This window comes from Eretmochelys imbricata, chromosome 5 (genome assembly GCF_965152235.1).
Source record: "Eretmochelys imbricata isolate rEreImb1 chromosome 5, rEreImb1.hap1, whole genome shotgun sequence".
Taxonomy (NCBI): domain Eukaryota; kingdom Metazoa; phylum Chordata; order Testudines; family Cheloniidae; genus Eretmochelys; species Eretmochelys imbricata.
Genome location: NC_135576.1, coordinates 59,997,265 through 60,012,027, shown reverse-complemented (window position 1 = coordinate 60,012,027; position 14,763 = coordinate 59,997,265). Strand labels below are relative to the sequence as shown.

General features: G+C 43.1%; 1 protein-coding gene across 6 annotated transcripts in view; it reads left to right on the top strand.

The window, feature by feature from the left end:
* Window positions 1–14,763, top strand: part of ARB2A (ARB2 cotranscriptional regulator A) — a 363,023-nt gene that overhangs the window by 68,294 nt on the left and 279,966 nt on the right. For all 6 annotated transcript variants that reach the window (XM_077817192.1, XM_077817193.1, XM_077817189.1 and 3 more), the window contains one exon: window positions 10,486–10,677. In XM_077817192.1, coding sequence (XP_077673318.1) covers window positions 10,486–10,677 — 192 coding nt within the window. The remainder of the gene's footprint in view (window positions 1–10,485; window positions 10,678–14,763) is intronic.

The following is a 14,763-nucleotide window of genomic DNA, read 5'->3' as shown; positions in this document are numbered from 1 at the left end:
TCCAGTCTCTTTATCCATTTGACAGCTATAGGAGAGGTTGCCTTTCTTCTCTAAGGGAAGGGGTTCTATTCACGTTAATTCCTAATTCCAAAAACAAAAGGAAGTCTCAGACCCATTTTAGACCTGCAAAATCTGAACAAATATGTAAAGAAAAGAAAGTTTCATGCAATTACCCTGGCCTCCATCATTCTTTCTCTGGATCCCAGCAATTGGTATGTGGCCATCCACTTGAAGGATGAGTATTTTCTTGTCTCTCTCCATCAAAGCAACAAGAGATGCCTAAAATTTCTAGTCAGTGACCCCATTTTCAGTTTACAGCCCTACCCTTTGCCCTGTCTGCTTCCGAAAAAATATTTACAAAATGCATGGTGGCTGCATTCCTAAGGAAAGCAGGGTTGTAAGTATTTCCTTACTTGGATGGATGGCTGGTATGAGGTTGATCCAAGCTCCTAGTAGAAGTCAGCCTCTTCAGAATATGATCCCTCTGCAGTGTTTTGGGTCTATTCATAAGTGAGGACAAGCTAATATTTTCTCCAAAGAATATGTTACAGAAATGGTTCTGAATTCTACTGTAGCTGTGGTGCTCCTACCTTAAGCCAGATTCCAGACAATATTAAGCATTTCCATAGATCTCAAAGCCCATTGATTACAACAGTGAAAAATTGCCTCAGGCTGTTGGGGCACATGGGCTCCTGCGTGTTGGTGGTTCAGCATGCCAGAATTTGTCTCAGGAAATTGTAGGGCTGGTTAAGGTCAGTGTAATCTTTGGCTCTTCAACAATTGGACATGCTGCAGGAGTGATAACCCCTTGGACTGATGGATGGACTCAGCCAATGTATGTGTGGGAGTTCCCTTTGCCCCTGCCTTACTCATACTGACTCTCATTGAAGCAATGCCTCATGCTTCTTCTGTTGGCTGGGGAGATCACCAAGAAACTAACAAACTCAAGGTCTGTGGGCCCAAGAAGAGTTCAATCTCCACATAAATGTGTGGGAGTTGTGGGCTGTTCATTTGATCTGTTGAGTATTTCTCCCTCGTATATAGGGACAGAATCTTCATCTTCATGGACAAGACTGGAGTGATGTTCTGTGTGAATAGGCAGGGAGCAGCCAGATCAGGTCATCTCTGTCAATAGACAATACATCTTTGGGAGTTTTGCATCACAAGTGCAATACGTCTCAAAACCTCCCACCTTCCTGGGGCTCAGAACAGCTTGGGGGATCAACTGAGCAGATCATTCAGTTGAGATCATGGTGGTCTCTCATAATGGAGTTTGTCAGATTCATACTTCAGACCTGGGGGATCCATCACATAGACCTGTTTGCCACTCCTCTCAACAGAAATGCCAATTTTGTTCCAGCGCAAGACCTCTGGATGCTTTCCTGCTCTCTTGAAAAGACAAACTGTTGTATGCCTTCCCTCCCACTCCACTCCTTCCCAGGTGTTGCTCAAGTTCAAGCAAGCTCATGCTTGCATAATCCTCATAACACTGGTATGGCTCAACCCTGGGTTTAGCAGGCCAATACTCAAACCACTGAGCTATCCGCCCCCCCAGTTAGTTTGCTGAGTCTAACTTCCAGGGCTCCTTTGACACTTCCTTCAGAACTCAACTTGATCTCCTAAGACCATGGTTGCCTGCTACATCCCAACCTGGCTGCTTTCCATCTGACAGCCTGGATGCTCCTTGGTTAATGCCTCAGGAGGTAGTGTTCAGGAAATGTGCTAAACATCTTCCTGAATAGCAGAAATATCTAGGAGATGGCTGCTTACAATGGAAACATTTCTGTTCATAGTCAAAGCAGAAGAGTGTTTTGCCAGTCATGCCTCTATCCAACATGTTCTGGCCTGTTAAAATTGTTCTACCTGAAACAACAAGGACTACTGATTAGTTCAGTCAGAGTTCACATGGAAGCTATTTCTGTTTTTCACCTTTTAATTGCAGGCTGCTCTGTATTTTCTAGTTCTCTGTCACTCAGGCTATGTCTACACTATGAAATTAGGTCGAATTTATAGAAGTAGATTTTTTAGAAATCTGTTTTATACAGTCGATTGTGTGTCCCCACTTAAGACCATTAAGTTGGCAGAGTGCGTCCACGGTACCGAGGCTAGCATCGACTTCCCGAGTGTTGCACTGTGGGTACCTATCCCACAGTTCCTGCAGTCTCCACCGCCCATTGGAATTCTGGGTTGATATCCCAATGCCTGATGGGGCAAAAAGCATTGTCGCAGGTGGTTCTGGGTACGTGTCGTCAGGCCTCCCCCCCCCCCCCCCCGTGAAAGCAACGACAGACAATCGTTTTGCACCTTTTTTCCTGGGTTACTCATGCAGACGCCATACTACAGCAAGCATGGAGCCCACTCAGCTCACCATCACCGTATGTATCCTGGGTGCTGGCAGACGCGGGACTGCATTGCTACACAGCAGCAGCTCATTGCCTTGTGGCAGCAGATGGTGCATTACGACTGGTAGCTGTCCTTGTTGTCTCCTGGGTGCTCTTGGCTGGCCTTGGTGAGGTCGGTCGGGGCGCCTGGGCAGACAGGGTGCTCCTGGTAGATCTTGGTGAGGTCTGTCTGTAAGGGACGCCTGGGCATAAATGGGAGTGACTCAGGTCATGCTCTTCTTTAAGTTTTGTCTAATGGAGTTTCAGTCCTGCCTGAAATATTGGCAGAGGGATAGCTCAGTGGTTTGAGCATTGGCCTGCTAAACCCAGGGTTGTGAGTTCAATCCTTGAGGGGGGCCATTCTGCCTCAGGCTGCTCTCCCAGCCAGCAGCACCGCGAGGACCCAGGAGATGATGACAGTAGCAGTCATACTGCACTGTCTGCTGCCAGCTTATCCCTTGCTCCCCCATCCTTCCCTCCTTGAAAGCAACGTCTGACAATCGTTTTGTGCCTTTTTCCGTGCGGGCATCATATTGCTGTCAGCATCGTCATCCACCCGCCACTTCTGCTGTCACTCTGCTCTCCTGCAGATGCCATACCATGGCAAGCATGGGGCCTGCTCAGATCACTGCAGCAGTTATGACTGTTCTAAACACCACGCACATTGTCCAGCAGCATATGCAGAACCAGAACCTGCAAAAGCAGGTGAGGAGGCGACGGCAGCACGGTGAGGAGAGTGATGAGGACATGGACACAGACTTCTCTCAAAGAACGGGCCCTGGCAGTGTGGACATCATGGTGGTAATGGGGCAGGTTCATGCTGTGGAACGCCAATTCTGCACCTGGGAAACATGCACAGACTGGTGGGACCTCATAGTGTTGCAGGTCTGGGACGATTCCCAATGGCTGCGGAACTTTCGCATGCGTAAGGGCACTTTCATGGAACTTTGTGACTTGCTGTCCCCGCCCTGAAGCACCGGAATACCAAGATGAGAGCAGCCCTCACAGTTCACAAGCGAGTGGTGATAGCACTCTGGAAGCTTGCAATGCCAGACAGCTACGGGTCAGTCGGGAATCAATCTGGAATGGGCAAATCTACTGTGGGGGCTGCTGTGATGCAAGTAGCCAATGGAATCACTGAGCTGCTGCTACCAAGGGTAGTGACTCTGGGAAATGTACAGGTCATAGTGGATGGCTTTGCTGCAATGGGATTCCTAACTGTGGTTGGTCGATAGATGGAAGGCATATCCCTATCTTGGGACAGGAGCACCAAGGCAGCGAGTACATAAACCGAAAGGGGTACTTTTCAGTGGATCACGGGATGTTTCTCCAACATCAACGTGGGATGGCCGGGAAAGGTACATGACGCTCGCATCTTCAGGAACTCTGGTCTGTTTGAACAGCTGCAAGAAGGGACTTTCTTCCCAGACCAGAAAATAACCGTTGGGGATGTTGAAATGCCTATAGTTATCCTTGGGGACCCAGCCTACTCCTTAATGTCATGACCCATTAAGCCATAAACAGGTAGCCTGGACAGTAGTCAGGAGCTGTTCAACTACTGGCCGAGCAAGTGCAGAATGGTGGTAGAATGTGCATTTGTACATTTAAAAGCACGCTGGCACAGTTTACTGACTTGGTTAGGCCTCAGCGAAACCAATATTCCCATTGTTATTACTGCTTGCTGTGCGCTCCACAATATCTGTGAGAGTAAGGGGGAGATGTTTATGGTGGGGTGCGAGGTTGAGGCAAATCACCTGGCCCCTGATTATGTGCAGCCAGACACCAGGGCGGTTAGAAGAGTACAAGAGAGCATGGTGTGCATCAGAGAAGCTTTGAAAACCAGTTTCATGATTGGCCAGGCTACGGTGTGAAAGTTCTGTTTGTTTCTCCTTGATGAAAACCCCTGCCCCTTTGTTCATTCTACTTCCCTGTAAGCTAACCCACCCTCTTCTCCCTCCTTCGATCACCGCTTGCAGAGGCAATAAAATCATTGTTGCTTCAAATTCATGCATTCTTTAATAATTCGTCATACAAATAGGGGGATAACTGCCAAGGTAGCCCGTGAGGTGTGGGGGAGGAGGGAAGGACAAGGCCACACTGCATTTTAAAGTTTATTGAATGCTAGCTTTCTGTTGCTTGGGCAGTCCTCTGGGGTGGACTGTTGGGTGCCTGGAGGCCCCCCACCGCGTTCTTGGGCTTCGGGGTGAGGAGTCTATGGAACTTGGGGAGGAGGGCAGTTGGTTACACAGAGGCTGTAGCGGGGGTCTGTGCTCATGCTGCCTTTCCTGCACCTCAACCATATGCCGGAGCATATCAGTTTGATCCTCCAGTTGACTCCTGCCTTCTGTCAGCAAGCTGACGCCAGCTATCATCTTCAATCTGCCACTTATTATCTTCATCCCGCCACCTATCCTCGTGTTCCTATTGTGCTTTCCTGGACTCTAACATTGTCTGCCTGCATGCATTCTGCTGGGCTTTTTCAGTGTGGGAGGACTGCATGAGCTCAGAGAACGTTTCATCACGAGTGCTTTTTTTTTCTGCCTTCTAATCTTCGCTAGCCTCTGGGACGGAGATGATAGGGGGAGCGTAGAAACATTTGCAGCTGCGGGAGGAAAAAAAGGGGAGAGTAGTAGTTAAAAAGACACATTTTGGAGAACAATGGGTAGACTCTTTCAGGGTGAACCTTGCTGTTAACATTACATAGCACATGTGCATTCGGTACAAGGTCGCATTTTGCCTCTTATATTGAGGGTCTGCCGGTTTGGTGTGAGAGATCACACACGTAGGGCTGGCGGGCAGCAGAATTCGGCTTGCAGGCAGCCATGGTAAGCCACAGTTTTTTGGCTTCTTTAACCTTCATAACATGTGGGAATGGTTTCAAACAGCAGCGCCCTCATTTCCCATACCAAACAGCCGTTGGGTTGGCCATTTAAAATGGGTTGGCAATTTAAAAGAAGGGGCTGAGGTTTTCAGGTTAACGTGCAGCACAAACCCAATTAACCCCCTCCACCCCCACAATTCTCTGTGATGATCACTTCACCTCTCCCCTCCACCGCATGGCTAACAGCAGGGAAGATTTCTGTTCAGCCACAGGCAAACAGCCCAGCAGGAACGACCACCTCTGAATGTCCCCTTAATAAAATTACCCTATTGCAACCAGGTGACGATGAATGATATCGCTCTCCTGAGGATAACACAGAGAGATAAAGAACGGATGTTGCTTGAATGCCAGCAAACACCGGGACCATATGCTGCCATGCTTTGTTATGCAATGACTCCAGACTACGTGCTACTGGCCTGGCATTCTAAAGTGTCCTACTATGGAGGATGGAATAAGGCTGCCCTCCCTAGAAACCTTTTGCAAAGGCTTTGGGAGTACATCCAGGAGAGCTTTATGGAGATGTCCCTGGAGGATTTCTGCTCCATCCCCAGACACGTTAACAGACTTTTCCAGTAGCTGTACTGGCCGCAAATTAATCATTAAACACGCTTGCTTTTAAACCATGTATTATATTTACAAACGTACACTCACCAGAGGTGCCTTCTCCACCTGGTGTGTCCGGGAACCTGCCTTGGTTAAGTTCGGGGGGTACTGGCTCCAGGTCCAGGGTGAGAAACAGCTCCTGGCTCTTGGGGAAAACAGTTTCTCCTCCTCCTCCTCATCTTCCTCATCCCCAAAATGCACGTCCCTGTTGCGTGATAATCCATTGATGGAGTCAAAGCACAGGGGTGGGGTAGTGGTAGCTGCACCCCCTAGAATGGCACGCAGCTCATCATAGAAGCGGCATGTCTGGGGCTCTGACCCCGAGCGGCCGTTTGCCTCTGTTTTTTTGGTAGGCTTGCCTGAGCTCCTTAAGTTTCACGCGGCACTGCTGCAGGTCCCTGTTATAGCCTCTGTCCTTCATGCCCTTGGAGATTTTTTCAAATGTTTGGGCATTTCATCTTTTGGAACGGAGTTCTGATAGCATGGATTCGTCTCCCCATACAGTGATCAGATCCAGAACCTCCCATTCAGTCCACGCTGGAGCTCTTTTGCGATTCTGGGACTCCATCATGGTCACCTCTGCTGATGAGATCTGCACTCACCTGCAGCTTGCCACGCTGGCCAAATAGGAAATGAGATTCAAAAGTTCGCGGGCCTTTTCCTGTCTACCTGGCCAGTGCATCTGAGTTGAGAGCGCTGTCCAGAGTGGTCACAAGGGAGCACTCTGGGATAGCTCCCTGAGGCCAATACCGTCAAATTGCGACCACACTACCTCAAATTCAACGTGGCAAGGTCGATTTCAGTGCTAATCTCCTCATCGCGGGAGGAGTTCAGAAATCGATTTTAAGAGCCCTTTAAGTCAAAGTAAATGGCTTTGTCATGTGGATGGGTGCAGGGTTAAATTGATCTAACGCTGCTAAATTCGACCCAAACTTATAGTGTAGACCAGGGCTCAGATTCCTAAAGGTTACATCTCAATGTCATACATCCTGTTCCTCTCTGGGACTTAAATGTGGTGCTAACAAAGTTGAAGGGTCCACCCTTTGAGCAGGCAGCTACCTGCTCCTCACTGCATCTATCTATGAAAGCTGCTTTTTTGGTAGCTTATTACCTTGTCTGCAAGAAGGGGGGTGGAGTTATGAGCATTGGTAGCTTTCACATTTTCCTGGTTAGAATGAAAAACAACAACCTAGTGATTCAATATTGTGAGGACTGAAAAATAAAATGGACTAGGCAGCTTTATATAGAACCATCTGTTCAGACTCCTTGATCACATTGCAGATGTTTTTAGAAGTTAGCAAACCTGTGCCCCCTCACTGATGTTCAAGTGTGTCTCTTTCACATCCAGTAACAGTTGTTTCCACTCACTAGTCAAACACGTAAGTGATTCCACCCATTCCTCTTTCTCTGTGGGCTTCTAGATCTATGATTTTCGTAATGTTTCTTAATAAGCAATTTTAGTGGCCTCATCATTTCCTTTTAGGGTTTGTTTTATTATTCAGGAAAAATACCAGGTTCTCACAATGCTGGGGCTATCCAAAGACTTGAAATTGAACTTGTGTGTCATGCAAGGCAGTATGATGTATAGCTGCCAGGTTTAGATATAGGTAGGATTTTATGCATATTTTGATACTGCACTGTCTCTGTTTATTCAATAGTTTAATCTCTTTAACCCCATTTATTGATGAAATGTGTGCAAAGTGTTGTTCTGTTGCTGGTGGAAAAAGTGTATATTTATTATTATATAAGTCTTAAACAATTTTAAACAAGGAGTTTAATACAGGTATTAAACATGCTGGCAGCCCCCCTATCAGTTCCCCTATGTCCCACCATCCCCCAGCACCTGCCACATGCCAGCAGACCCCGCAGATCAGCGCCTTCACCCTGCTCCCTTGCCTCTTGCCCATGCATGGCAATCAGCTGTCTTGCGGCATTCAGGATGCTCGGGGGAGGAGCAAGGACACGGCGCTGGGGGGAAGCCTCTCCTCTCCCCTGCCTCCTGCCCACGGCAATCAGCTAGTTTGCGGCATTCAGGAGGCAAGGGAGGGAGTGGGGAAGCTGTGTGCTGCATCCTCGCTCCTCCCCCCAGCTGGGGGGAGCAGGAGGAAGGCACTGATCTGCGGGGTCTGCTGGGGGGGTGGGTGGCGTAGGGGAGCTGATGGGGGGCTGCCAGCATGTTTAATACCTGTATTAAATTGCTTGTTTAAAAGTGTTTAAAATGTATATAATGCTTTTTGTCTGGCAAAAAAAATTTCCCTGGAACCTAACCCCCCCCATTTACATTAATTCTTATAGGGAAATTGGATTCGCTTAACATCGTTTTGCTTAAAGTCACATTTTTCAGGAACATAACTACAGCGTTAACTGAGGAGTTACTGAACTGACTCTAATTTTTAAACTAAACTTTTTTAGTTTTGCTGAGTTTATTTAATTTGTTTAAAGGAAAGAGCAGAGTTAAGATCATAGTTGAAAGTTCATGAGCACATCTAAAACTGCGAATTGTTAATAGATACAAATTGCTTTATGTTGTCTCACTCTGACTAGAACTAAATGGTATTGTAGGCTGATTTGTCAATAAAGTGAGGTTGTGCACAAAAATGACCTTTATGTGCATTCCTTAGTGAAAGCATTTAATGAATTATTGCTGTTTGAAGGCACATTGGTTTGAAGAAAAGTTTCCAAATGTAATTAAGTTGACAAAGGGAATAAGGTTCCCCCCCCCCGCTTCTGTTCAGCATTAACCTATTTAAAAAGTGTGTACTAGTTAATATTATGCCTTCTAGTGCATGTGATTAGTGCAGTGTATTAAAGTGTACAGTAAATTATCCTTTTTTTCAGTTTACATTTTCATCTTAATTGTGGCTATTTCTATTTTCTTAAATGTTCAAATTGTTTGCAAAACTCAAGTTCAACTTACTAGATATCATTTGAGAGCTAAAGTTTTGCTTCTCCCACTCCCAACATGGCTGCAGTCTTTGTTTGTATTGTTGTTGTTGTTAATACTGTCAGTTTTTGTGATGGTAGTGCCTAGATGCTCCAGCAAAGATTAGAACCTCATTGTGCTATGTACTGTACATACATATTTCAAGCTCTTTTGAGTAGGGATTGTCTCCTATTGTTTAACTAGACTAGTCAAAGAAGGGAAGTATATTCCCTATTTTAAAGTGGGGGGACTGCGGCTCCATTTTTCCCAAAATTGTATGCTGTTTGGAGGCAGAATGTATGAAACACAACAGGAGTAAGGTTTTGTATCAAAGTAGGAGCTAAAAGAAAAGGAGTACTTATGACACCTTAGAGACTAACCAATTTATTTGAGCTGTAATTGGTTGTGACTTTGAGCTTTACTCAGGTGAGTGGTCCTTACGTACACAGGCCATCTTATTAACTTCAGTAAGACTGCTTGTATGAGTAAAGACTACTTTTACTAAGAAACGTTTTTGTAATATCATGCCCTTTGAATTTTGAAAGGATGAAAGAAGGCACATGCACAGAAGACAAACTGACTTGATACAAAACTTCTAGCTGTATCTTAATTGTTCAGAAGCTTTCGTATTTTTGTTCTAGAGAAGCAGAGGTCCCTGTTTCTTCAACAGTCATTGATTTGCTGTATCCTGCCCCCAAACATATGGTTCTGACTTGCACAGTCACACAGGGAAGCAAGGTGATACAAGGCACCCCCCTTACAAGCCTGCATCAGTTACACATGCTGTGGGAGAGTAGCTCACTGCATTCACTCCTCTCCTGCTGCTTATTATTGTGGGCAGAAGGGAACAAGCAATAGGTGGGACCTGTGGCTCTGCCCCCTCAACATTCAGGTCAGCATAGTTGTGCTGGTGCTTCAGTAGTGTGCACCAGGTACATAACTGGTGCAGTTCGCTTCCCCAGCCTCCAGAGAAAGGGGGACATTGGATGTCAGATTGTGGCTCCTTGAATCACAATCTACTTCTCAGGCTGTTCCTGAGGCAGCACAACAATGCACTCACTCAAAGCCACTCTTTAGTCCAAAATTGGATTCCTGTATTTTTTGTTTTGTATGTAGATACCTGTTCTCTTAAGGTTTATAATGGACTAAATATATGCTGCTGTTTCATATTTGGATTATTGGCTATTTATGTTGTGGGGACTGAAATGGAATGCTAGGACTTTTTCACTTTTATATGTTTTCTATATGATCTATTATTGCTGCTTCTGGCAAATAAGATGTGACAAATTACCTTTTTTTTTCTTTTTTCTCCCAGGTAGACCTTTTGTGGGCTTTATTTTCTGTCAGTAAATTTATGTGAACTTCTAAATTCTGTGCGTTTTACTCTTTGTACCTTTCATACTTAATCATACTTCCTACTTCTATCTGAAGCAGTATAAGTGTTCTTAGTTGTAATGTACTTTTTTGCTTTTCAAATTAGATCGCAAGGTCTTTAGAGCAGGTTTTGTCTTTATTCTTTGTACAGCATCAAACACATTGTGGCTTTTAGGTGCTAACATAATGCAAATAAATAGTAGTAATGTCGTGTATAAATTCCAATGCTACTTTATAATTGCAGCTGTTAGGTTTTCTTAATATGTTGGTTAATGCACCAGAATGTATTTTTATTGTAAAATTTATTTTTTTTTAAATTTCAGGTAGATGCTACTGAGAGTGAGCCAAAGAGTTTTATCTTTATGAGTGAGGATGCATTGACAAATCCAGATAAACTGATGGTTTTAATTCATGGTAGTGGTGTTGTCAGGGCAGGTCAATGGGCTAGAAGACTTATTATAAATGAAGATCTGGACAGTGGCACACAGATTCCGTATATTAAGAGAGCTATTGAGGTAAGTGTGTGTATGAACAACTGTCAATAATCTGACATTTTTGTTAAGTTATATTAAATGTGTTCCCATAAATTCATTTTATTCAGTATTGGAATGTTTTGTTGCCTTATTTTCAAAACTTTTGTCTAATTCTTTCACTACAAGAGAGAAACTTGTGTGTTAGTTTTGCGTAAGACTTTTGTGGTGGCAATGTAGTTTAATATGGCAGCTAGAGTGACAAAATCCTTAAAGGAAGAAAAAGAAATATAAAAGAAAGCAACCCAGAAATTAGTTAGGATTTCTTTTACATTTCATCAGATTTATGTGTTCATTCAAATGTCTGTTGTAAACCTCGTGATAATGTGATCATTTTAAATAAACCACAGCAAGCTTTCTTAAGCTTCTACTAAGTGGGTTTTTTTGAGGGGAAGGTGCCCCTCTCTCTTCAGTCAGACAAGTCTTATTCTGACAACAGCTCTGACTAGTGATTTGTTCTGCTTCACACATTCATACCTGAAAATATAAAACATTTACATTTTGTGGGCAGTATGTTAATTGACTTTCCCTACCCCAGGCACACAAAATGGTATGGATACATGTAGTAACGCATGGGAAAACAGTATGCAATTTGTGCAATATTTGGAACATTTCTAAATTAAAATTCTCACTTGCACTTTGTTAGCTGAATTAAAACTTTCTGCAATAAACATCTGAAAATCATGTATAAGGGTCCCAACTTTTTTCTGTTATTTCTACATTAAGTTAAATGTAGTATTATTGCTCATCAGCAAATTAATGTCTATCTTGTTCATCCCCATTTGGTTATTACTGCTTTGCTAATTACATCTGTAATTTTTGCAGTGGGCCAAACTTTTTATTTATTTATTTATTGAGTGAATTTTCTTTTTATTTTTTTTTTATTTTTTGGTAATGTAAAGGGATGTAGTGGCAAAAATGTTGGATGTAATTAAACCAAGAGCAGTTAGATAGGCTTGTGGAAAACATTTGTAGTATATCAGTTGCAATTAATTTTGTTCTGTGTTGCCCAGTTTACTGCTGAAGTGTTGCACTTCGTGAAATAAAAATAAAAAGGAGGATTCTGACAATGTGGTATTGGTACATCCCTTCTTTCAGCACAAACTAAAAGTTTATTTCAGTCGAGGAGCTAACTTTTTAATAGGTTTTGATCTAAGAGTTGAGAATTCTGTTGAAAATGTAACATTTTTTCTTTATCTGTTTTTCAAGAAAAACACAAAACAGTGCAATGAGCAAAATATTTTAATTAATGAAATAATATTTATAGCCAATGTAAGGACAGAGGAATTTAAAGATACACACCTATTGCTTTATGCTTTTAGTTTGTCATCTTTCTTTCTTTCTTTCTTTAGTTTTAAATGTATAGTCCTCTTACCTGTGATAGTAATAGCTACTAACATAAAAAGAATATAGCATGTACACATTTGCTTTTACTGAAAAAGTTGGTAACGTATATTTAGATAAAATACCTTTTAAATAAAACTGCTTGATATAAAATATTAGAATAGATTGCATTATCTTTTGATATATTAGCATACTTTAATCTTTTTAATGAGGATGGGGCACATCCAGTTAGGCCAGAACTTTTACACCAGTCCAGCTCCTCTCAAATCCAGCTCCTCTGAAGGTATTTGGAATCATTCAGGTTGTGCCCCAGGAAAAATAATACACAGATAGTCATATGATCATATCAGGTCTGCTGAATGCTCGGATTCTCTAATCAACTTTCCCAGTACAGCCAACCATGCATTTTTAGGCACAAGGCCTCCATTTTGAAATCTGTGGAACAAAATATATGATAAAAAAGAACAATGTTTGGGAATTTCCTTAGTCTGATATGATGATCCAGTTCAGGTGGATTGTATATTATGAAAAACATTGCTCCTGTCAACACAATATAAAGATATTCCACCTCAGCCCTAAGAAAGCATGTTGAAATTAGGTACCATAAAGCCTATAAAATTCACCTAAAAACAGTATGGTGCATCCAGTCAAGGCGTGTTTCTGTTAAAAACTATATAAATTAGAGAACACACCATTTGCTGAACTGGGTCTTCAGTAATTTGAGGGCCAAGATGGTGTCTGATTTAAGTACTTCCAACTCCCAGAAAATGATAGTAACTGCTTTTCAGATTAAAAGGCCCAAATGAAACTTTTGATAGTGATTGCTTCAGATGCTACGTTTCCACTCGAGGCTGTTGTTTTGGCCTTAGTATTCTATTAACTCTTCCAACAAAGGAGAGGTCTCATCTTTAATGAAACATGCAGAAAATGTTTCCTTTATAGGGGAAATTTACAGTGCTTTAGAAGGAGATATGTATTCTCTGAAGCTTAGTATCTTTCACATCAACATACTAAATGAATCTACTGAGGATAATAGTATCCAAGGCTTGAAAATTCCACTCATTTATGGGGAGTAGGAAACTAGTGTGGATGACTTCCAACAGCTTCTGCAGAACCTAGGTTTTCCTTTTAAAATAATAAAAATTTCCAGGCCTTGTGCTTGTGAAAATTAATATTTTAAATGTTAGCGGAGCATAAACTCATGCTGGCCTCTCTACCTCAACCTCAATCTCTGCTGCTCCTTACAGATGTCCCAATTCCAGTTTAAGTGAAAACCGAATGGAGACGTCAGTTTTTGGTTTTGCTATTCAGCACCCTGTGGACAACATGCTAGGATCAGATAAGTTTCACTGTATTTGAGAAAGCTCTGAGGAACAGTAGAGGAGAGGAGGACCCAAACACAGAGGCTGGGGGAGGCGCTGAATACATAGAAATGCTGACTTCACAGCCAGAAAGCTGAGGGAACACAACAGGAGGCTCTGGCACAAGATGGAGGAAACAGGTAAAGACGTGCCTTCTCCATTCCAGCAGACTGGGGGAAAGGGGGGTGAAGGGAAGGCCGTATCAAGCCCGTAATGGCTGGGGGCTGACACAGAAGATGGAAACCTCAACCAGAGCCTTGGGAGAACACTCTGATAGGAATCCCAGCAGACAGGGAGGTGGTTTTCTTCTCATCTGAGTGTTGCCTCTATTTTTTTCAGTCTTCGGTTAATAGGTTTAATCCTTTGGATATGAGGTGTCAGGTAAAATTTCCAAGCCCCATGTATATGAGAGAGGAAGATTAATTAGAACCGAGAAGAGTGGTATAGGAAAAAAAACATTTTGGAGGGAGATATGGAAGAGGAAAACAGAAAATATAGGTGATGAGCTAGAGAACTAACTGTGGGGAAACAGAGAAAAAGTGTGTAGATGGTGGGAGAAGGAGAAAAAAAATAGAGGTTTTAAAGACAGCATAGGAAAAATACACCCAAGATCGACATTAGGAAAGCAAAAGTGAGTTGGCCTTGTGGGGTACACTGAGGATAGAAAAAAGTTTAAGCAAAAGCAAGAGGGACTTAGTTAAGATTACAGTAAATCCATTAAGTGGAAAGTTGATTGACAATGTGTTACCATTACAGTACAGAATAAACAGTCCACAGCTGTGTTGTTCATTCAAATTGAGGGGCATAATCGTGGGAGGCATAGGCAACACCAATATCTTTCACCTAAGTAATTAGGCTTATTCCCTGGGCTAGTAGGTGATGGGTAATTATTTTTTTAGCCCAGATGGCATCCTAACACCATTGTAGTGTCATGGGTACAGCTATATTTCAGGACTCTACAGCATTTCTTACTTTCTCACTGTAGCTAGGTCAGAGATCCAGGAGATAAGCTTTATGAGTTTTCATAGCAGTTAAGATAATTCATATGGTAGTGACTTAAGGACACACGTACAAATACATATCAGAGAGAAGGTAGCACAGTGTTGGCAGTAAAGGTTATTGATTAAGTTGCATGGCAGGCAGTCTGAACATTGAGTCTCAGTCTATGCGCAATATGCCTCAGGTGGCATGTGACCAGGATTAATCACAGAATTTGGTTCGCTGGTTGGATCTTCAGCTTCCCCGGCTCGGGCTGGGTGCTGACTGGGAGTATGACTTGAACGCTGATCAATGTGCCCCTGAACACTGAGTTAGGGGATATATCAGCCATGCAGATGGTGATACTGTCAAATGATGCTACAAAGAT